The sequence below is a fragment of the Diplotaxodon limnothrissa genome, linkage group LG9 (assembly GCF_057381915.1).
Source record: "Diplotaxodon limnothrissa isolate DT_005_m linkage group LG9, D_limnothrissa_male_GT1.1, whole genome shotgun sequence".
Classification (NCBI taxonomy): domain Eukaryota; kingdom Metazoa; phylum Chordata; class Actinopteri; order Cichliformes; family Cichlidae; genus Diplotaxodon; species Diplotaxodon limnothrissa.
The window spans coordinates 20740707-20764574 of record NC_140604.1 but is presented as its reverse complement, the minus strand read 5'-3'; the positions used below and the strand labels follow the sequence as shown (position 1 = coordinate 20764574).

Here is a 23868-nt window from a genome sequence, read left to right as displayed (position 1 = left end):
ATCTTAGACGGGCTTCTTCACTCTCCACTTCTTAAAACCCGTCTCTTTTCATTGGCAAGAGTGTGAGAGCTGATTTTTAATTGTCCCTTTGGTCAGTACTTGCTGTTTTAAAGCCCTTTATGAATAAAGTTAGCTTGACTTTGCTCTTCTTGGCAGAATTGGTTCATTTAAATTGATTGCTTTTCTGGCACAGACCTGTCTTTTAAAAATAGCCCACACATTTTAATAGTGTTGAGGCTGGGGCTTTGGGGAGGCTATTCCAGAAGCTTAATGTTAGCCTGCTTTATCCATTGCAAAACCAGTTTTTATGTGTGGTTCACTCAACAGTGTCCACGTTTCAACTGTTTAACTGCTGTTTGGGGTGAAGTTGAAGAATTTGGAGGTAGTACTACTCCCAACATCCAGTACAACCGGTAGCAAAACAGCCCAGGAGCATGATGTTACCACCACCATGCTCAAGAGCTGAAAGCCTCACCTTTAATCCTCCAAACATACATTCTTGCCATTGTGGACAAATAGCTCCATCTTTGCTTTATCTGTTCATGAGGGCAGCTGCAAATTTCAGCCAAGTTTGAGGGTGATGATTTTGGAACAGGGGCTTCTTTCTTGGTTGGACAGTGACGCTGGTATTCCAGCAGCTCCCAGTTCATGGCAGACTTGTGCTTTGATGGTTCATGGGTTGTTCCTGAACATCCCAACCAGTTTCCTCTTATCTAAGGATGACGGTTTGGGTCTTCTTCCAGACTTCGGCAAAGTTGTGACACATCCAAATAACTTGCACTTACATACTTGGCTCCAGGAGACCGTCCCAAGTTGTGTAAATATATAATTCGCCTTTTAAACGTTTCTCCGAGTTCTTTGGACTTTCCCATTAATCTCAGTATTGCTCAAACCAGTGAGTGCTGTCAAACAAATCCTTTTTATTTGGCCAAGAGAAAGTACCAGCTGTAGTAAATAATGCCTATGTGTATGTGTGTGTGAACTTCTAACCCCAATTTTATATTAAATATCAGTAATGATGGTTAAAGTTAGAATGTGTTTTCCTTTCAAAAATAAGGATATTGAAAAAAAACTAGCAAAACAATTAGTCATTAATTAATTTACAAATACTTTCTACAAAGCCAACAAATGGGTGAATAACACTGACTTTAAAATAAGCTTCCTCTCAGCAGTAAAGCAGGCTTGTAAACAGATTACCGAACTGACGTCAGCATCCCGAGCCAGAGGTCACTTGACCAGATGCAGCACCAGTGCACAAAGAGAAAAATCCAGCTCGCTGCCTCAATGGATGTGCTGTGCTCGGCAAGACTGTTTACAGTGCGCGTTGCGTAATCAACAAACAGGTAGCAGCTAACTAGTCAGAACAAATCAGACAAACAGAGTAATCCATGGGTTTTTTCCCCATTGTTTTATTGCTCAGCAGTAAAAAGTACAGTGTGTATACGACAGTACAAAAAATACATAATGTTGAACACTGCTCCACCGTGCCACTGAACATTTTTGTAAAATATCCACTTTTTGAGCGTGCAAAAAAACAACAAGCCCGGCTGTGAGCATCCAATGCGGGAAATATCAATTAGCTGTGTTGTTCGCCATCACCTCTTCACCAGGTGATCTCAGAACAACATCATACAATACGGAGAATCTTCAGCGACAGTAGAGGCAGACAGCATTGATTACTGAAAAAAACGGCAGCGATGCAAAAGTAAAAACAAATGACAGAAGGACCACAGATTTAATAATGAAACTAAATAACGCACTTTTGATTAAATCGCCTCTGTACGTGCTCACAGCATTCTTCATTTGTCTCAGCATATATTTTTTTTTAATTTTTTGTTTTTATTGCCTCTAACACAGCCTTTGACACGGTTTGCAATACTGGATAAACACGCCGTCTATGGAGGGAGACACTTACAGTAGCAAGGGTGGTCTAAATGTTTCCTACAGCAGCGAGGAACTCTTTCTCGCACATGACCGGTAGCTACTCCACGATATACACGAGAGACAAACAGACGGGACAAACGTACAGAGGCACCCACAGGAACGGACGCACAAAAACTGAGCTGAACGTCGCACAGAGTCTCAATTAAACTTTAAAGTAACCGTGACATTTGGTTAAAGGGGGCGGCACGTCGCAGCTCGCCTGCTCACACGCACGCCTCAGTGCACCTACATGCACACGCATACTGATATATAAAGGGCCAACGTAAGGAATTAAGACATCTATGTGGTCCCTCTTCGCAGAAGCTGGTGACGCATGAAGGGGAAAGGCCATTTTAAGTCCGCTCCATTTTTATTGAGAGCTGAAAGCTGCTATTCAAAACTGCTGGATGCTGGACTCCACATCGCCCAAAGACCTGCTCAGACTGACCGATAAGATCCAAGCCTGTATTTATCAAACTGCCGAGGGTTAAAATGCACCTAAAAACAAACTGCAGAACTGGTGAACTTGTGTGTTTCCATGCTATCACTGTCTGCTGCACAGCACAGCTCCGGTCTTCACTGTTTTTGACTGTTTTTCTGAGGCTAAGGTGTTTGGAATCATCATCATGCACTGCTGCCTGCGTCAAAGCCCCTTAGCTGCTATATAATTCCTAGAATGTATCTCAAAGTGTAGCAGCTGTATACCTGATTTCATCTAATGTTTAAATTTCTGTTTAGAATAATATTTTTTTTAAAAACCAAAGTGAATCAGTGAATTCATAAAGGGCCCAGCTCCCAGAAACATCTTTTCACTTTAGCGAGTTTTTATTGCTTTGCTTAAATTGTGACCATGAGGTTTAATTCTTACTTTCACAATAGAAACGTATTGACTCTACAAATTAATTTTAATGTTTTATTTTATGTATGTTTAATAACCAGGATGCCACTACAGCTTTACACCGTCCCCTCAGACCCCCTAGTCCCCTCGATACCTGGCAAAGCTTGTCTGTCTCTGTGTTTTAGGCCTGTGATTGACTGGCTCCAACCTCTCAGTGAACCCGGGCTGGATAAATGGCCAAAAAAAATAGATGGATGTTTAATCATCTTCTTAATTAGAACATTACCAGATAAAAGAACATACATTTTTAATATTAAAATCAATCTGTGTATCTGACTAGTCTGAGCAAACTGATCATTTGAAAGCCACTCTTAAGGGTTGAGTCATTTTAATGCCAGTCTTTACTTTTAGTTCTAAATGATCATTTTTAGTAAGTTTGATAAATACAGGCTCAGATTTCACAACCATTATTCCTCCACATATCCCTGCCTCTCCTCCCCCCGACTTATCTAGGTGCTTATTCAAGTTCAACAGGCTGTAAGTATTCAGGGATTGATTTTAAAGGAAAGTTAAACTTACAAAGAACAGCTTTAATCTTTTTTATAGCACATGTGTCTCTCTCTAAAGCAGATTTTGTGTGGCAACATCCACAGTGCACTCACCATCAAGCCACTGCAAAGAAACAAAACCACATATACTCTGTAATTTTATAAAGACAATAAAAACCTTTATCACAATTAAGCCTTTTGTAGAAAATGTACATCAGAAAAATACGCAGGTGCATCCTCGTAGTAAATAAGCGTCTGTTTACGCCGCGCTTCTTTCAGGTTGCTCTTTGTGTTTGTGATATACAGTATAAAGTCGAAGTCTCTGAATATTTACCACATATATAAAATAGACAAGAACAGCAGGGGGAGAGGAGGACGAGGATCTGCAGAGCTTCTCGCCCCTCTGTGTCTCTATATGGCAGAAGCTTTGTCTCTGTTGATGAAGAGGGTCTCCTGGCAGAAAGGGTTAACCAGGACCACGCTGCTGCCGCTGTAGTCTCCATTAGGGGGTAGACAGGTGTCATGATCCTGCAAAAAGTACATGCACAAAATAAGACGTAGTGGAAAAAAAAGGAAAGGAGGTGTAACTGTTAAGCAGCAGCTCTAATTCATGATTCACGCTTCAGGGCTCACCGTTAGCGCACACGCTACTGTATCTGAGTCTCTCTACAGGCGACGAGCAGCAAGTTTAGCGTGGAAGAGGACAGATAAAATATGGGTTTTGTGCACATCAGGGCTTTTAAGGAGATGGTGAACAAAGATATGTGGAAAAAAGCTCAGCGATCAGAGATACAAAGGGGAGGTGGTGGGGAAGATGTAAGAGCCTCACAAGTGGAGGAATAAAAAGGGAGAATGACTCAGAAGAAGGCAGCAGAGGGTGTTAATCTAAGTGTGCTGGGTGATGGTGAGTCAGCAGTAATGAGGTGGTGCAGGAGGTCGTTTTGAAAAAGTCCTTTTTCATCCAATCACATGGAACTACAGGAACACCATCATCATCACCATCACCATCATCAGGTTTACAGTCATTTCTGTCATTTTCCTATAGCACCAGGGAGGCTACAGTACGAGGCTTCTGCTCTACGGACACGTGCAAAGCTGGAAACAACACCTGGGTGTCACCAAGGGCATCCTACACACGATCCTCAGCTTCCCTCTCCTGACACCTCCGACAGGCGGCAAAGGAATGCAAATTGAGGAGGCAGAGAAATAAAATAAAGGAAACACACAGAGAAGATAATAAACATGCAAAGAGAACAAGCAATGGTACATAAAAATATACGGTTAAAAAGAATAGAGGGGGGAATTTGCAGAGAGTATAATATGCCTCTGTTATATCCCATCTTTTCCAACAGATGGCGCTGCCATGCACCTAAAAACAACATATTACACTTTCTGCTTTGAGCTGGACTTGAGCCTACAAAGCCTTAGTTTTGCATAAATATGAATGGGTTAGTTAAAAATAAAATAAAATAAAATAAATAAAATTGCATGCTGCCTAAAAGTTTCCAAGCCCCCTTTAAAAAGCACACCGATTAGGGGAATGTGTGTAAAATTATCATCATTAAGTGCAGAATATTTCTAATTAGTGGGAGACAGTAGCTTAAAAATGACCTGGTTTGCAGATTTTACAGTGTAAAAGCCTCATATCACTTTATTAAAAACCTGGGAGCTTCTGGTGTGGAGCGTGATATCAGATATAATGATTTGCAGAAGCAAAGAGGATACACAGGATTTAAAGAGTTTAAAGTGTCAGATAAAAATCTTAAGTCAAATATGTTGGACATCTTGTTATATTTATAGGCAATGTCTGACGAATTATAGGAAAGTGAGTTTACGGAAACTTCATGTAGCTTATGGACGACGCTGTGAGGTGAATACTGAAGAATCCAGATTTGTCTTTATCTTGTGTTATGTGATTTGTTTTGGAATGAATAAAGACTGAATTCATGCCAGAACACTATTTTAAACAAATGATATAATACAGTTGGGAACAAGATGATTTTACCAATCCCAAAGCTACTTACAGCAAAAACTAAGTGGGAACACGTGTGCTGAAAGATTAAGCTGTGAATTTACTGAGTAAATGGAAACGCTGCCAATTAGTAGAATTTCTTGGTTCAGAAGATTTCTACCAGAGCTCAAAGCGACATGAGAATTAAAGAGACCAAAGTTTAGCTTGGATTATCCATTTGTTCACAACAAAACATAAAATACGTAACATGACGGAGAAGGAAAGATATGGAAGATATGTTATTTACCACAAGAAGATGATACAGACCTTTTAAAATGAAAACGCAGACCTCATCAGCTGTTGTTTTATTGATCTGTGAAGCCTAAATGTGTTTTTCTGTTCTGTAAAGCAATTTTTAAAATAATATAAACGCATCATTGCTTCAAAGATTTTTTTTATGTAGTCAAAAATCCTCAACCAGACCAAAAACATTATAAAAACAGCTCAGTGTCATTTTATTAAATACACATACCCGATCATTAAATTTCATCATTAAATGAGTCTTTCTGATAATTTGAGAATGACTGAAGATCTTTGATCTTTCTTAAGGTTTATTTATTGATTAAGCTTGACAGATTTTTGTCTTTTATTCACATTTTTTTGTCTGCAGTAATCTGAAGCACCTGCAGTGGGTCCCACCACTCGTGTTTATGAAACACTGATCTTGGCTTATTAATGCTTTTCTTTTAAACAGATTTAAATATAATGAATGCTTGTTGGATGCCTCAAAAATATCAGAAAATTAACTTTTAATCTTTGGATTTTTATACACTGGTTTCTATCTTTTGAGCATGCACAGACCGATATTATTGATAAATATAACTAAAATGATGCTTCACTGAAAGTTTGCAGTCTTGTATGTAATTAAACCCGCTCAGCTGAGGTTTATTGATTACTAATACCAAGTTACTAATAATGTATCAGTAAAGACTACTCAGTATACTGACACTGAAGCCAGTCTTTGAGATTCAGTTGCTGCTGTAAGTTTAAGTGAATACTTGATGTGAAGAACTGTCTAAGAATCAGATGCCCTGAGGAAAAATTTGAAAAAATCCTCGTTAATCGCAGCGGCACAGCGTCATGCTCATGGACATGGATCCTCTTGTTGTTTCCATATTCATTAAATGCATTCTGCTGACTGATAGCGAAACATCAAGTAAATGTGCGGCCTCTTTAAGTGTCTGCGGTGCAGAGCAGTAACAGAAAGGCAGCCTAACAGTGTCAGTAGTTTGTACCTCACTCTCCAGAGTGTGTATCTCTCTGGGCAGCTCCACGGCGTGTCTGCTGAAGTAGTCCATGGTGATGGCGTTGTTCCAGTAACTGAGGTTGTTCTCCTGACTTGAAGACTTTTTCTTCCTCCTCATGCAGCACACAGTCAACAGCACAGCTACAGCGGGCAGAGGAAAAAAACGAGGCTCAGCACAGAAACGGGAATAGCTGCTGCTTCAAAAAGCCTCTGAAATCACCCACACCTGCTGCTCAGCAAGAGCCTGTCATGTTTCAGGACAACATGCTGCAGTTGGAAATCAATACTGCAAATTCTGAGCTGCCAGTCGTTCGGTGAAAATATACGAGAAGGCTTTCAGGAACCAGAAAGTAAAAGTACTTCATTTTCAGTGGGCTGGAGTGCACAAAATTATATTTTGCCTTGGGTGGAATAGCTTTTCACCAGTGAAAACCTTTTAAACCAAATTAATTTCATAAGGAACGGCCCTGAAGTGTAACTGGAGGCAGTCAAAAGGGATTCTGGGAAATCTAGAAGCTGACTGAGATAAACAAAGACAAGAAAAGTCAAAACTTAAGAATGAATTAAACTCACTTCAGAAATGTAATAAAATTACTAATAATGGTTAAAATATGCATGTGTTATAACAATGTGATCTACAATATAAAATACTGTGACCTGGTGCGGTGTCATTTTTTCCAATAGTGAGATGAGAGGATTAACACATAGGCTGCTGCTAAACCATTAAGGGTTGAGCACAAGCACATTAAAAACCAAAAAACACACAAGATGTTACCTTTTAAATGATTTTCATGCAGCTTTTCTTAAACTTTTTAACTATGGCATGTGTAAACTTAAATTGGATGAAAGAAGGTGGAAGCTAAATCGATAAAAAACAGGTCACCACAAGCAGGTGAATGTAAAGAGGTTAAATATGAATCTCAAGCCACAACCAAACAAGGGAAACCCACTAACTTAGATATGCCTATCTAACTAAGCCCATTTCTCTTTTTCTTCCCACTCTTTATGTGAAACTACACGGTGGCTTCTGTGGCTTCTTATTAAATATACAAGTGTGAAGGTGGTATAAACTCTCTGCAGTGCAGCAGACGATTGAGATTCTTTAAATACCAAACCATTTCTTTCAGACAGAATGTGACTCTCTTTGTTTTCCAAGCTGTTCTGGTTTTACTTACAACACGAGGACACGAGCACACTGATGGCCAGCACGATCCACACGATGGCCATCCTGCTAAAGCAGATGTCCTTTTGGGATGACGTGGAGTCGATAGCAGTGCCTGGGTTGTGGCCAGGTGTCGCGGTGGTGATTGGCAACTGTGTGATCTGGAAGTTCCCGCTGGTTGTGGAAGTGGGCTCTGAGCTGTTTGCCTGCTGTTCCATCTTGACTGATGTGCTCTTGGAGAAGTGCTCCCCATATGCGGTTGCATTCCCTAGCAGGTCAGTGCTGTTACCTTGAACAGAACCTTGAGACTGACTTTCCACAGTGGGGATGTCGTTCGCTGCAGTGCGAGTGGCGGGCGTGAGTGTTGAATTCTGTGTTGTGACGCCCGTCACGGTGGACGGGGCGCTGGACGCAGTGAAAGTTTGATTCTGTGGTGGGCTCTTGACAGTGACAACCAACTGAGCAGTGGGGGGCTCGTCCACTCCATGCACCTCGCGAAGGGTGATGGCGTGGTGCGAGGATCCTACAGCGTGATTCCTGAGTTTCAGGCCTCGTGCAGCATCAGCATCGACTGAGAGTGAAGAGGGGGGCTGCAGGCGTGGAGCATACCGCTGCCCGAGTTCCTCTACACTCAGCTTCTGAGGCCCTGTGTGGTTTGCATCGAGTGCATCCCCTTTTTCTGCTCCAGAGCTGGACAGAGGTGCTAGGGGGTTTGGGGCCCCTATAGCAGCAGATTCCACATCTATATTTGGCCTCTCTGCATTAGGAAATTTAGGACTGCTGCTGCTGCTGGCCTGGTTAGTGCTGACTGTAACTGGGTTATGGGCCCTGACCAATTTGTGCATGAGACTTCTGTTTACAACATCAGAGCTGGGCTCTTTGGGGTGATTCACATGACTGCCAGTGCTCACAGTGTTTGGGGTGACTCTGTCATAACTGGGAGGATCCTCACGAGCTAAGTTGGAAGCTTGGGCAAGCCGATGCAAGTGTAAAGGGGGAAGAGCAGACGTAGGAAGGAGGGCATTTGTGGGTTGCATGCCTTTGGGTGACCATTCCCCGCTACTCGACCCCTCCTGATGCCAGTCCAGGGGTGGAGGTTTGGGCGAGGACAGGGGGCTGCTGTGTGTGACTGCCATGTAGACAGAGTCCTGGGATGTGTGGCTGAGGTACAGCTCCTGTGCTGATGACACCAGTCCTGCTGGCAGTGCTAGGAATGCTAGAACACCTGCAGAAGCAAACAGAATAACATAGAAATCCTTTTTAGTCTCACGAACTCTTGATTGTTTCCTGTAAAGTTGATTTTTTAAAACTCTTTTTTTCTCCTGTGCATTTTGTTTAGCAAACCTTGATGAAGCTGCAGCCCTGCGGCTATAACTGACTGCTCGGCTGTTTAGTTGATAAGTGTGGCATTGTCTTGCATTCATTATGCTTCTTAGCCTTTAATCTACTGAAGCGTTATGCGTGTCAGTCACCTAGTTTAACTAGATTGCTTTATTAACTGCATTATTCACTAGAACAGCGCTACTGCGTGTATCTGTGCATGGATAAGGTGGCAGCTGGGATGGAGAGGATGCTTCTCTCCTTGGACACGCAGTTCTCTTGTAATAAAACAGTAAGATATAGCTGCAAATAATATTCTTAGCAATCCAGTTTCTATAAATGTTCTTGTTTAAAGCAAGACATCAGGAAAAAAACAAGTTTTCTCATGTGTAAGTCATTAATTTGTCCTTTCAGACAACATTTAGATTTATTTTTTTACACATTTACCATTGGACAGCCGCACAAAATACCTGAGTAACCAGTAAAGTACCACATCTATATTAGTTAGTCCATCAGTTAAAACTTGGTTATTTCCTAATTTATGAAGTGTTACAAACCTTTGAGTTTGGAATGTCAACAAGCTGAAACTAGAATTTTTAACCTTACTTTAACCAAAGTTTACGGGGAATTATGCACTCTGGTACATTAAATATATAAGGTCTCATTTGCATATTTAGACATGACATAAAAAAATAGAAAAATAGTAATAGAAAAAGATGATTTATCATAAAGGAAAAATGCTTACTCTGTTCACCTCTTACACTGTCCTTTGTCATCATAAAATAGAGTCAACAGTCAGATGGTGAAATGTGTCTTGTTAGTAGACATAATGACTTCTAATGATTTTCCTACAATTAATACAGTAGATTGATTTATGACAGTCTCAGTGTCAGTATGGCCTACTTAAAATGCTAAAGCCATCTCTAAGAGCTTGACAGATTTGCTTTCTCAAGCTCAATCCCGTAAGGAGGCTGCGTAGTGACAAGACATTAGCAGGTGCCAGCGGGGAATAGTGTTATCTAGACAGCTAGAAAGTCATAGAGGGAGGAATGTGAAAGGGCTTATTAATTTCCACATTAACTCTCTCCTTTCCACCCCTTATTTATACTTAATCACAACTAATCCGACACATTAGCAGAGTCCCCACTGTGCAGACTCTATATTCAGACAACAGACTACGCAACAATAAATATCATCTAAATTCTTGTCTGGTATACAGTCATAGCACAAAGAAAGCACAACACGGTCTTCAATTTGAAGGTTTTACATATCAAGACATAATAAAAACATCTAGTCCTTAGCTGGTCTTATAATTAGGTAAATATAAGCTCAGATAAATTACAAAACAAGACATATAACAGTTTCTGAAAACCTAAGAACATCCTCATTGCTTCCAAAGGAATTAAGAGACTAGGTAGAAGCCAGAAGCTGCTAATTAAATGCTCTTGATTAACTGTTAATCAGCAAGTGTGAGCATCTTTATGAAAGCAGAACATCTTGTCAGATGCTAAGGAGGCATGAGAAGCAACTGGTGCCGCCCATCAATCTGGGAAAGGTTAAAAGGCCATTTCCAAACAATGTGAAGTCCATAACTCTACAGTTAGAAAAAGATTATTCACCAGTGGGAAACACTGAAGACAGTTTACAATCTTTGCAAGAGTGCACATCCCAGAAAATTTACCCCAAGGCCAGACACTACAAAAAACAAAACCCACAAGAACTACATCTCAGATTCTAAATTCTTCAGTTAGTGTGTTAAATGTTAAAGTTCATGAAATTACAATTAGGAAAACAATAAAGAAGCATAGGAAGGCAGAAGAAAGCCGCTTTTTTTTCTAAGAACATGGCAGCACAGCTTAGGTTTGCAAAGTTGCATCTGAACAAACTACAAGACTTCTGGAACAATGGCCTTTGGATGGATGAGACCAATGTGGAGATGGCTGGCCATAATGCACAGCACCACACTAGCCAAAAACCAAACAGCATATCGGCACAAACACCTAATGCTGACTGTCAAGCACGGTGGTGGAGGGGTAATGATTTGGGCTTGTTTTGCAGCCACAGGACCCGGGTGCATTGCAGTCATTGAGTTGAAGTCCTTTATATAGTTAAGTGAGTAAATAAGGCAAAAAATTATTTATAATTTTTCAAGACAAGAATCACAAAGTGTTTCACAAAAAAAAAAAAAAAAAATCAAAAAAAAAATCCAGGGCATTTAAAGCAACACAGACAAAAAGTAAGACAAATGCAATTCACAGAGTCCACAGATCGTAGCTGTATTAGCAACGGTGTAAAATGCGAGTACGTAGCAGATTTGGTCAGAAGTCTATCTGCGGCGTTTGAACAACCTGCAGACGTTCCAAGGAGTTTTTGCTTAGACGTATAAACAATGAATTACAGTATGCTTGGCCCGATGCACAATGCACAGCAGCAAATCTGCAGAAAGGATGAAAAAGAAAAGAATCAAAGTGCTGTGATGGCCAGTCAAAGTCCAGACCTCTGCCTGACTGAAATGCTGGGAACTTTAGAGACAGTAGAAAGTACATAAACAAATGCCTGCGAAGTACTGAAGCTATGGTGTACAGAAGAGCGGGCAAAATTCCTCCACAACTATGTGAGAGACTGATAAAGTAATACAAAAAAAGAATTACTTTAAATTACTTTTGCTAAAGGTGCCTCTACAAACTACCGAATCATAAGTGATGTTTAGTTTTTGACACAGTGCTTCTCCAGTTTGTCTTCGTTATTGTTAAATGAATATGACATGGTGTGATATTTCATCCGTGACTGATCATCTGAGGTTTATTTACCTTATTTTAAAATCTGTTAAGGGCTAGATCGACTATATCTTGATCATTAGGAATGATACAGGATGATTTCTTTTTAAAACGACTGCACGTTAGTGTGTTTTAGTCACGGTTACTGAAATAGGGAAGCGATTAAGTTAGTCTGACACCAATCACTGGCTTATTGCTTCAAGGTTAAGACCAGCATTACTTAACATTTATCTTAATGACAACAAATGCCACAAACAGACCATTATCAGTGTGAGATCACTCTTCAACTTCTCAGACCTGTCTGTGGCACTTGGGTCAAATGTCATTCCTTCCGTCTGCGGATGTCCAAAGTAGGAATGTCGAAAGATTCCCTAAACACTCAAGAAATAGTGTATTTGATAGAGGCCATATATTTATTTGCTGCTGATAAAGTGGGGTTTTATGTTGTTGTTTTTTTGTCATTAATAGGAAAGCATGTCAGCTTATTTTAGTGGCTCATTTGAATGTTTCTACCAGTTTATGGTAAATCGAGTGCTGTGACACATGCGAATGAGCTCTATCAGGCTTTAGTGGGATCAGATTTGACTGATTACACTAACGATCATCATTCACAATCTTTTATTAAAAACTGGCTTAAAGATTAGACGGAAAAAAGGAAAATACAAAATATTTATTCTGTTTAAATCTTATTCAATTTTTATGTCTATTATAACCTTAATAATATGCAATGGTCATGCTGATGACAAACGAAAACCTCAACAAATAAAAATGGAAAGGGAAAGAAAACAGCTTGTGTACACAGGCAGAGCTGTAGACCCTCAAACAAGTAAATTTGAGGTTAATTCATTAAAAAAATACCTCAAAACACAGTCACGAGGTACTAATATGACTGAGAGGTTATGACCATCATTAAGGAGCAATGGATAAAGACAGAAACAGAAATCTGGGTAGAACGTACAACAAAGAGCTGCAGTAAGAGATCAAATATTATTAGTAGTATAATTTATTCGCCACAGGAATATTTTTTCCATTTTCTTCCATGAGGGGTTTAAAATACACTCGGGCAGAACCCCAAAGCACTGACTATTTAAACTCAGCCTCTGAATCATTAATCATATTCCTCCATACTCAATCACACAGACTTGCAGGAGAGAGGGTCCAGGCACTGCCTTCCATTAACCAGGTCTGTCACGTCTCTAATCCACAGAGCCCACTCCAGACCAATGTCTGGGGAGACAACACGCGGGGCCATTGTTGATTTATGGATGCTCTATTTTCCCTCAAATTATCTTTTAAGCAGGAGAATAAAATGCAGCCTGTCAACTGTAAGGTGTTTAGTCTTTTACTGATGCTGGGTAATGTGAATCGTGTGCATATTAGGACAAAAATCAACCTCCGAAACGAGGCCGAATCACTGAATCGGGACGAATTAAATAGTGACTCCTTGGATAGGTAGGTGTAAGATGTCTCCGTGCAAACTGAAACCACGTAGATGCAAGAAGGCTTTAAATAAGGAGATAAAAGAGGTAACGGAGGCCGATTAAGAGAGAGGATGTTTATCATGACGGGGTCTGGCTTGAGTCATGCCTTCAATCAGTACACAAGCCTGGCTGTCACAACCCGGCAACCCGACACTCTGCTGCTGAATAAAACATAGCGTCCTTTTATAAAGTTATGTCAGAAATGAACAAACTAAATGCATTGGCACAGATTCTCCCGGCTAGTTCAAACATGGGCTTCTCTGATCTGTAACCAGCGTGGAGATTAATATTCATTTAGGACTTTGCAGTTTAGTCGAATTATATTTTATTAAACATCACATCCAAAATGTGAAAAGGGCCAAAACTGATTTTTTTTTTTTAAAGTTAGCATGCACTGATGTCTGACTGCCCAAATATTAATTAGTGCAGGACACAAAATGAGGTCAACCTTTAGATTCTGTTTTAGAGGTGTGGAGATTTATGATTTATTAGCTTTTCTGAGTGACGCTCTTTCTGATGTAACCATGACATTTACTTTTATAATTACTGGGGACCAGTATGCTTTTACACTGGTGGATTCTCATATTAAACGTGGCTAAAGGTTCAAATATTAAGGTCAGTGCAAGCCGACCTGCTGTAAACACTCGACACTTGGCTCTGTATGATGTCAAAGAGAGGATTCCCTTAATGTCGTCGTGTCAGGTGCAGAGCTCTGTCCTCCAGTGAGGGGCAAAGAAAGTTGGCTAAAATGGATCAGGTGGCCAAAGAAGGCGGCAGGCATGCTTCCAATTCTGTGATCATGTGAGATGAAAGAAAAAAAACATTACAGGACTCCTTCAAGGCTCTCTAATTGAAATTAGTTTTGTGTGGCAAGGTGTTTCAGTGGCTAGCACTACTGCCTCACAGCAAGATGGTTCCTGATTTGAGTCTGTGGCCTTCCTGTGTGGTTTGCATGTCCTCCCTCTGCCTCCATAGGTTTCCTCCAACAGTCCAGAGAAAATTAGGTTTAACTGGTGATCCTAAATTAGCCGCCATCGATGGGCAGAATCAGAGCTCTGAATGGTGCAGAGAAATGACACGTGGTGGAGTTTCTCACCGAACCAGAAGAAGTATAACTCAATAGAAAGGAAATAGATTTATTTGGAGTGACTGCATGAAGAGTCACTGCTGCTGAGTTTCTTTGAAATACATTTTCTGAACACCACAAGGCAACTTCAATTTAGTGGCATTATATTTAAAAGAAGACGGGCATCTCCACAACAGTTATCTCCAGATACCATAAATATCAAAATTGGACAGCTAGCAACAAAACAATTCAAGTAGTGCCAGAGGCCAGAGGAAAACAGATATTTGATTTTGTGGGGAGCAGTTACGAGACCCTCATGGCAGATAACTTATGCAATAACTTATGCTATATTGTGGCTGTAGCTTTGCCTGTGCATAATTAATACATTATTATGAACAAGGTGGTTTATTATACTGTAAAACTAAGAAATCAATGGGCAGCCACCAAAAAGGCTTTACTGCACCTCAGCACTGATCATTGAACCTGCAGGCCTACATTATTCCCTCATTTTGCTTTGATGACTGTGCTGCCTAACACGTCGGTCAAATACAGTTTAAATCTGGGGATGTCCACAACACACTCATCAATCCATTCTGCTAGTTTTAAGGGTTAGTTTGCAGTGATCCTCACAGCCAATGAGAGCCAACAGGTCCCCTCATTGTTGACTGCTTTGGATTTTTACGTTTTGTGATATTTTTCTATGCAGTATAGCATAAACTGACTTTCTTATTAAACAGTGGTGTGTTTGTGGTTTGAAAAAAAAAAGAGCTGAGACATGAGGAGCACCTCCAACGTCTTGCTTGTTGCTGTATCCCTACAACTGACTCTTCTGTGTTCAGCTGAAGACTAAAAGTAGCAGCAGTTAAATATAAAAGCATACACAATGACACAGCACGGCTGAAGGAAAATGTCGGCACTCCAACTGATGGTTTAGCCTTATTGGGCAGATTTAATAGGAATAAAATAAATGGAAGATGGTGACGGGGTAGTATGTTTATTCCTTTCTCTCTGAAATAGACTTTATATGCAATGCACCCTCTGACGTCTGCTTTACATAAACCCAGATTGCACAGGAAAAGTTACGTGTTTAAAAACAGGAAATATAATAATATAATAGGTGAGTTATCGTGTTTTCTGCCCTCTGCTACACCTGCATCTTTATTTTTTTCTGAAAACAGGAAATCAACCTATTCCCGACCTGTACAGTCTGTGTTGTTGAATTTCTGTGTCTGCAGTGATTACATGTACCTACCTGAGCTTCACAGACATCCATTACTGAGTAGAAGCACTGAAAAGAAAACGAGAAAACGGAGTGCAAAGAGGGGAAAAAAGGGTGGAAAATGTGCACGAGTGGGCCTGATCGTGCACCTTTTCCTGTGTGTTTGATCATGCTAAGACGTGGACAAAAGCAAAAAGGTTAGACATGAAAAACTGAGCTGGAGCAGGGCACACAGAGAAGCATTTGTCATAGTCAGCGGCACCCGTTTACTCAGCATGCTTTTTTTCCCCTCCCACCCTCGTGCATGTTGGCTGTTTTCAGTCTGACATGATATTTTCTCGCAAGCAGAAAACCCCCCACAAAAGGAGTCAGACCACTTTCAGTGGCGATGATGAAAGAAGGAGTGAGGAGGCGAGTGCGGAGTTTGAACCTTCGCTGGTGAACTGAGGCTTTTTCTCCTTTCACGAGGAGGAGCCCGTTTATCACTCGCACCAACCTGTTGCCTTCGCTATCTATGTCACTCAGACGATCACCATCAAGAAAAGCACATGCTAATATCATGAAGACAAATAACGGCCCGGCTAAAACTACTGCGAGACTGTGCCCTCGTTTATTTGACTAATGGTGTCAACCTGTTTTCCATTATAAAAGCGCAGGGTGTACAGAGGCAGAGAGGGAGGGAGGGGCAATTTATGCAAGAAAACCTGCTGAATTAGGGCTCTTTTGAGTGCATAGGAAAACCGGTGACATTCGCTGAAGTCCTCCATTGAAGCCACGAGGGACATCAATAAATCATGTTGCAAAGCAGGCACCTGTGCGCTGATCCAAAGCAGGCTTTGTCCCACTACTCATTCACAATTAGATTGAGAGGCCAAAGCCTCTGACTCCGAATCTAAAGTTACACTGTGATAACCTAACATTTGCTCCTGAAGCTGAGGAATCCTGCCTTATGTTTTGAAGCCACTCATAAGCTAAGACTTCAGTCCCACGGAACAATAATCTTCAGGTGCAGTGCATCATGAATCTTTTGGCTTAATCAATCATACCGATGCACTTAGTGTACGGCATGCAGGCTATCAGTGCTTATGCACTAGCCTGGCTGCATGATCAATCCTAAAGGGGGGGTGGGGGCTACTCGCAGAGGAGGCTGGGATATTTATCTTTCTTTCCAGGGGTCACCTCCTGCTACGTGCGACGGAGAATGATGTGGCTATGACGTGTACGGCGACAATCTGCCTATGAAGCGGGTTCTGGAGGCAGGCTGGTTGTGCCGTATCATCAGTGGGCAGCTGCCAGTGCCACTATTCAAACTGGAGGCTCTACAGGAAGCCAAAAATAGGAGCTGCAAAATCATCCATCAATAAGACTCGTGAGTCGTGGTTCGTCAGGCTGTACTTCTGAAATCCTTCTGTTCTGTCATCTCCCTGCTCAGCAGCATAGCGGGGAGTAACAGAACAGTACGCAGGGAACAAAAAGCCTAGATTCAATGAGAACCTAGACCAAGGTCAGGTTTATAAAGAAAAAGAACTGCAGCGCAAAGTTGCATTAAGATAAAATACCTGACAAGATAAGAGATAAGATAAGATAGAACTTTATTAATCCCTCGGGTGGGTTCCTCTGGGAAATTCGACTTCCAAAAAAAAGCACAGCAACGACCGAAGTTACAGTTACAGAATTGTTATATATATACACACACACACACACACACACACACACACACACACACACACACATATAAATACAGAGACAAATATAAATAAAATATACAAAGGGGATAAATAGAATAAATAGGAATAAAAAATAAAAATACAAGTGAATTGCACATTTCAAGTATTGAGTCTATTGCACTGTTGACTATTTACAAAAAGTATTGTACAGTGAGGTGAAGAGGCACTACAGCTTAGTTGTACATTTTCTGTCTATTTCTGCTCTGGGTGCTGTTAAAAATAACTGTATAAGCAGTCTGTCTGTTATCCAATAGAAAAATAATTTGGGTGTAAACTGAATCCTTAGTTAATCAGTTAGGATAACATCTATTGATACCAATACTATTTTAACTTCATTTCAACTTTTCTGTCAGAAAACATTTTCTGTCTCTAAACAAAGTACAAAAACAAACACCTGTGATGTGATTTGTGACTCTCAACGCTTTATTTAATACTTGAGAGGAAATAGATGAAAAATAAATATAAATATCAGCTATTTATATAAAATAACATCACGTCACAGACTATTTTAGCTCCAGACTGTGGTGGTTCTAAAATGTCTTATGTAGACAGTAGTTACCAAAATTATTAGATTAGAAAACTGTCAAAAACTTTGACAAAACTGAAAATAAGATTTTTATTTATTAGTCAAATAATGAAGTGAATTCATCTTTTTATACCCAAATATTGTGCTCAGTTAAAGTCAAAAATTAATCAAGCACAATATTTAACTAAATTTGTCTCTTCAGGAATGCAAGTAAATAACTCTAAGTTGACATCTTAATAAAAATAATAATAATTTGCTTAACTATACTATTTACAGTTATATATTTATATATTCATTTATTTATATTTTTCCATTAAAAGTATAATTTCCAAACCCTACCAACCCTACTTGTGGATTAACCATCACAGAAACATCAAAAATGATTTTGGTAATTACCAATACTGGTACTTTAGGGCAGCTGTGGCATAAACCTTACATTTTGTGCTGGTCTAATACGTTTGTTAAACTTTGTATTTTGATTTGTAAACCAATAATCTGTCTACATTTTCCTAGTTTCCAGCTTAGATAGCAGCTGTTTTACTTCAGAATTTCAAGAACTTGGTACATTTCAAAGGTTTTACTCCTTCATACACTGAACAAAAATATAAACGCAACACCTTTGTTACTGCTCCCATTCCCCATGGGATGGACGTAGAGACCTAAAATTCATTCCAGATACACAATATAACCATCCCTCCCAAACAGTGGTCTCAAATCAGTCCAAATGTGTGGTAGTGGGCACATCTGCTATATTGAGATAATCCATCCCACCTCACAGGTGTGCCACATCAGGATGCTGATCTGACATCATGAGTAGTGCACAGGTGTACCTCAGACTGCCCACAACAAAAGGCCACCCTGGAATGTGCAGTTTTGTCTCACAGCAAAATGCCACAGATGCCACAAGCAATGAGGGAGCGTGCAATCGGCATGCTGACAGCAGGAATGTCAACCAGATCTGTCGCCCGTGCATTGAATGTTCATTTCTCAACCATAAGCCGTCTCCACAGGCGTTTCAGAGAATATGGCAGCACATCCAACCGGCCTCACAACCGCAGACCTCGTGTAACCACACCAGCCCAGGACCTCCACATCCAGCAGGTTCACCTCCAAGATCGTCTGAGACCAGCCACCCAGACAGATACTGGAACAATTGGTTTGCACAACCAAACAATTTCTGCACAAACTGTCAGAAACCGTCTCAGGGACGCTCAACTGCATGCCCGTCGTCCTCATCGGGGTCTTGACCTGACTCCAGCTCGTCGCCGTAACAGACTTGTGTGGGCAAATGCTCACATTCGATGGCGTCTGGCACGTTGGAGAGGTGTGCGCTTCACGGATGAATCATGGTTCACATTGTTCAGGGCAGTTGGCAGCTGAGTTGGCAGCTCCCAGTTCTTGCATGGCCAGCATACTCACCGGACATGTCACCCATTGAGCATGTTCGGGATGTGCTTGACCGGCGTATACGACAGCGTGTACCAGTTCTCACGAATATCCAACAACCTCGCACAGCCATTGAAGTGGAGTGGACCAACATTCCACAGGCCACAATTGACAATCTGATAGACTCCATGCGACGATGTGTTGCACTGCATGAGGCAAATGGTGGTCACACCAGATACTGACCGGTTCTGGGTCCCCAGACCCCCAATAGCGCAAAAAACTGCACATTCCAGGGTGGCCTTTTGTTGTGGGCAGTCTGAGGTACACCTGTGCACTACTCATGATGTCAGATCAGCATCCTGATGTGGCACACCTGTGAGGTGGGATGGATTATCTCAATATAGCAAATGTGCCCACTACCACACATTTGGACTGATTTGTGACCACTGTTTGGGAGGGATGGTTATATTGTGTATCTGGAATGAATTTTAGGTCTCTACGTCCATCCCATGGGGAATGGGAGCAGTAACAAAGGTGTTGCGTTTATATTTTTGTTGAGTGTAAAAACCTCTTCAGAGCTTTTTGGTGTCAATTAGAATAAAAAAGGTTGAGCTGACATGTTACACGTCGCTCCAACAGGCCGATGACACGTGCAGGTGCACAGTGCTGTGCACGTCTGAGGATTACCCTTTGATGGCTCTGTGATATACACAACTAGATCCAGTGCCAGTTTAGTGGATTTCATCCACCTCTCTCATTCCTGTCATTAATTAAAGACGGAAAACCATTTACTGTCACACCGACGGCCACTATAGGATCACCAGTTACACTGACAAGTATCTTTGGACAGGTTCAAAGATAGAGGCTTCCTCTGGAAGGCGACTGACGCACCACTGTGCTGCACAGCTATTTGTTATATTGGTTAATTTAACTACACTATTAAGGTTATTTAGTCTTCTCTGCTTTCTACCTTCTCTTAGTTTAGTCCAAGGTAAATGGACTGTAATTTATACAGCCCTCTTTTACTATCACTGTGAACCCAAAGCTCTTTTTACACTGCAAGCAGAATCCACACACACATTTCCAATCTTCACCCAGGTAAACATCAGAGGGTACTTAGGGTTTAATATCTTGTCCAAGGACTGTTTGACCTGAAGCCCCGCGGTGTTTCTGAGGTTCCTCCTTAAAAATGACAGGCCCAAAGTGAATCAACTGTTTCTCTGCGATTACAAGCTCTGTGTAAACTATATTGGTATCAAAATAAAGCTGACACTTGTGAGACTTCATCAGCAGTGCAAGCAGAGGCCATTCTGTCAAACTAACTGAGGATAAAACACAGAAAAGTATAAAGGAGTTTTTCCTGGCTTGGTCTTTTATAGCATATAGCTCTCTTGAAAATTTGATGCAGTAGATCCTTTGGGGTTCAACAGGTTAATACAGAATTTGGGAGCTGGGGATTGAACTGTCAACCTTCCTAATAGTAGGCAACCTATTCTAAACTCTAAGCCATCATAACTGACAAGCTTTTGGGTGGAGGTGGGAGCTCTGTGATCGGAACAAATAGAATTACTTGCACTATTGCACACTATCCACACATCTGTTAACCTATTTTTATTTACAAAAACAAACAAAGAAACAAAAAAAACAACAACTTCAGAGCAATTTCAGATTCTAAAGTCGACTTCCACAGTTGATTGTGCATAATTAGACTAGACTAGATTAGACTAGATAATTAGTCTTGATTAGACTTTATTGAAAAAGTGGTAAATGGGCTAGTTCTTTGCTGAATAACGCTTCTCTACTCTACTTGAACAATTTAAAGCACTTTATATAACATGCCTCACAAGCACTTTTTTCTGTCATCCACACATTCATACTCTGATGAATGCATCGGAAAGCAGCACAGGGTTCAGTATCTTGCCCAAGGATAATTAGGCATGGAGAGCCCGGAGCACTCTGGGACAGAACAGCCAACTTTCCAATTAGTAGATGGCCTGTTCCACCTCAGGAACAACAGGCTAAACCACAGGGAAAGTCACAAAAAGTGACGATAAAAGAGTATTGGTACCAATTTTTGGTACTTTTACCTGCTTGTGAACAATTCCCTTGGAATCACAAGTTCTTTACAATCAAGCTGAACAAGCAGCAAAAAGAGAGCCGCTGTTTTTTGTATTCAAATGTTTTTTTTAATACATGTAAATGAAGTAAGTTTATTACAACCTCCGTGTCCTAAAGAGTGACTAAAGGTTGAGATCTATCTTTCTTTATAGGTGCGGCAAAGGTTTTTTAAAAGTGTTGTTAGTCAGAAATAATGCCCGTGCTGCATTAACAACCATAAATCCACAAGCAGATTATTTCTTTGTGATCTCACTGAATAAAATCATTAACCAAAATGTCTGATATGCAAATGTACAAGAACGAAAGGGAATTACTGTATGTCCACTATGTCTCGTAGTCTAATGGGATAAACATGCCAAACCGCTGGTTTAGAAGCTCCAAATCACTAAACCACAGCCCATAATTAAAGATGTCCTCCTCACCGCCCAGCCGACCCTCCGTGGATCATATTTAGCCTCATTTATGCTAATAAAAACCACTCCACGGTAGCAGACAGCCCTCTGTGGGATTCCCCTTCAATCCTCTGGGGCAAATGAAGATGGCTTTATCTGCAGCTCTCATCAGAATACCAATGAGCCCATATCACACCACGCCAGCACACACACAGCACGGCTCGTCTCCCCCAGTATAAAATCAGTCCATATCTCAACTTTTGAGGAATAAAAGCGGACAGAGCCGAATCAAAGTAATCATAAAGCTTAAGAGAAGTTTTGTTAAAGGTAGTCCAAGCCTTTAATTTAAAGCTTTGACGTGCTGTCACAGAACCACAGAAACAGATCGGATCCATCAGCTTCAGGCGGACAAAACCCTTTATCAGCCGAGAGCTGTCTGACTAACTGCTGCTAAGATTTGATTATCTCGCCTGGACAGCGAGCCATCAGCCCCGACTGACTTCAGTGGTCCCACTGCACTTCTGTAACAGTTTCTAGTAGGCCTGCTGTGGTACTACTTCAATGTGTGCCACTACAGCTGCTACCATTGGTTACTGTACCTATGATACCACCAATATCTGCTTTAATATAGTTGGTAATAATAAAAAACAAATAAAAAATAATAAAATAGAGTCTAAAACTATGAAGAAGTTTCACACCCCAGCTCCTCTGTGATTACTTCTTTTGAATTTGACCAAGTGGCCGCCTCTGAAGTTTAATAAGTTGGAGTTAAAAAGTGCCCGAAAGCTCCAGAATTGAGAATATATTCACAGAAATGTTGTAAGAAAAGTAAAGATCATTCCCAAAAGTGTGCTTACATTATATTAATAGAAGACAATAAGCATAAAAAAGCTGTGATGAGTATTGCTAAAGCATATAGTTAGGTCTGGATCAGGTGACCCTGAATCTTCCCTTAGTTATGCAGCAATAGGTGTTTGCTGCTGGGGGATTCCCATGATGCACTGAGTATTTCTTCTTTAGTCACCTTTCTCACTCACTATGTGTTAATAGACCTCTCTGCTGCATCACACTTCTTATTCATCTCTGTCTCTCTTCCACAGCATGTCTTTCCTCCTGTCTTCCTTCTCTCGCCCCAACCAGTCGCAGCAGATGGCCCCGCCCCTCCCTGAGCCTGGTTTTGCCAGAGGTTTCTTCCTGTTAAAAGGGAGTTTTTCCTTCCCACTGTCGCCAAAGTGCTTGCTCATAGGGGGTCATATGATTGTTGGGTTTTTCTCTGTATGTATTATTGTAGGGTGCACCTTACAATAGAAAGCTCCTTGAGGCAACTGTTGTTGTGATTTGGCGCAGTATAAATACAATTTAAATAAATTTGAACTGAATTAAATCTTTGTAAATCTTGAATTTCTCATAAATGACTGGACTCGTGTTGTGATTCTACCATATGACAAAATGCCTTCACAAATCATGGTTTAGTCGAGAATTGGCATCCATCAAAAAGTGAAAAGCAAGCAAAAACATCAAATAACAAACAAACCAATGAAAAGAGGTTCGTTAGTGCATTTAGAAGTCATGGAAGTTCACCAGAGGCTTCAAACCACATGCAATAACCGGCAGGAAATCACTTGGATCAAATAAAATACAATTATTTCCATAATCCCAGTGAGAGATGACATCCCTAATATAGCCATCTCACACGCACAGCTCCGAGTGTAAGTACAGATGCTCCACCCACCAGCTTTGTTTATGAGGGGCAGCCAATCAGAAGTAAGTTGGCTATAAAAGGATGAACTGTGAATTATGCAAAGCGCTGATAGTGGAGTAGCCCAAGAATAACAAAGTCGAGCTGGAAATCAACATAATAAGGCCCCTCGGAGACAAGCTTAAGATCAAAATCGATCTGAAGTCTGTTTCATAAATGAGTGGAGCGGCTCAGCAGACAGATGAAATTGGGGTTGTACTGGGAACCAGATTGCAATCAGTGAAACGGAGTACAAGGAGGTATTTTAGAAAAACAAACCGCCACAGTATATAAAATTCCAAAGGAGAAAAAATGCTGATATACTCACTAAATGCTAATATCCTTTTACTGCATCTATTTGCCCCTAATAATGCTGCAGTCCACCTCCTG

General features: G+C 40.8%; 1 protein-coding gene across 1 annotated transcript in view; it reads right to left on the bottom strand.

Moving 5' to 3' along the window:
* Positions 1–1421: 1421 nt before the first annotated feature.
* The window catches only part of tmem108 (transmembrane protein 108), a 57948-nt gene continuing 35501 nt past the window's right edge, over positions 1422–23868 (bottom strand). Inside the window, exons 3-5 of the mRNA XM_085362113.1 lie at positions 7742–8953; positions 6556–6707; positions 1422–3837 (exon numbers count right to left, since the gene is read on the bottom strand). Coding sequence (XP_085218239.1) covers positions 3721–3837; positions 6556–6707; positions 7742–8953 — 1481 coding nt within the window. The 3' untranslated portion in view covers positions 1422–3720. The remainder of the gene's footprint in view (positions 3838–6555; positions 6708–7741; positions 8954–23868) is intronic.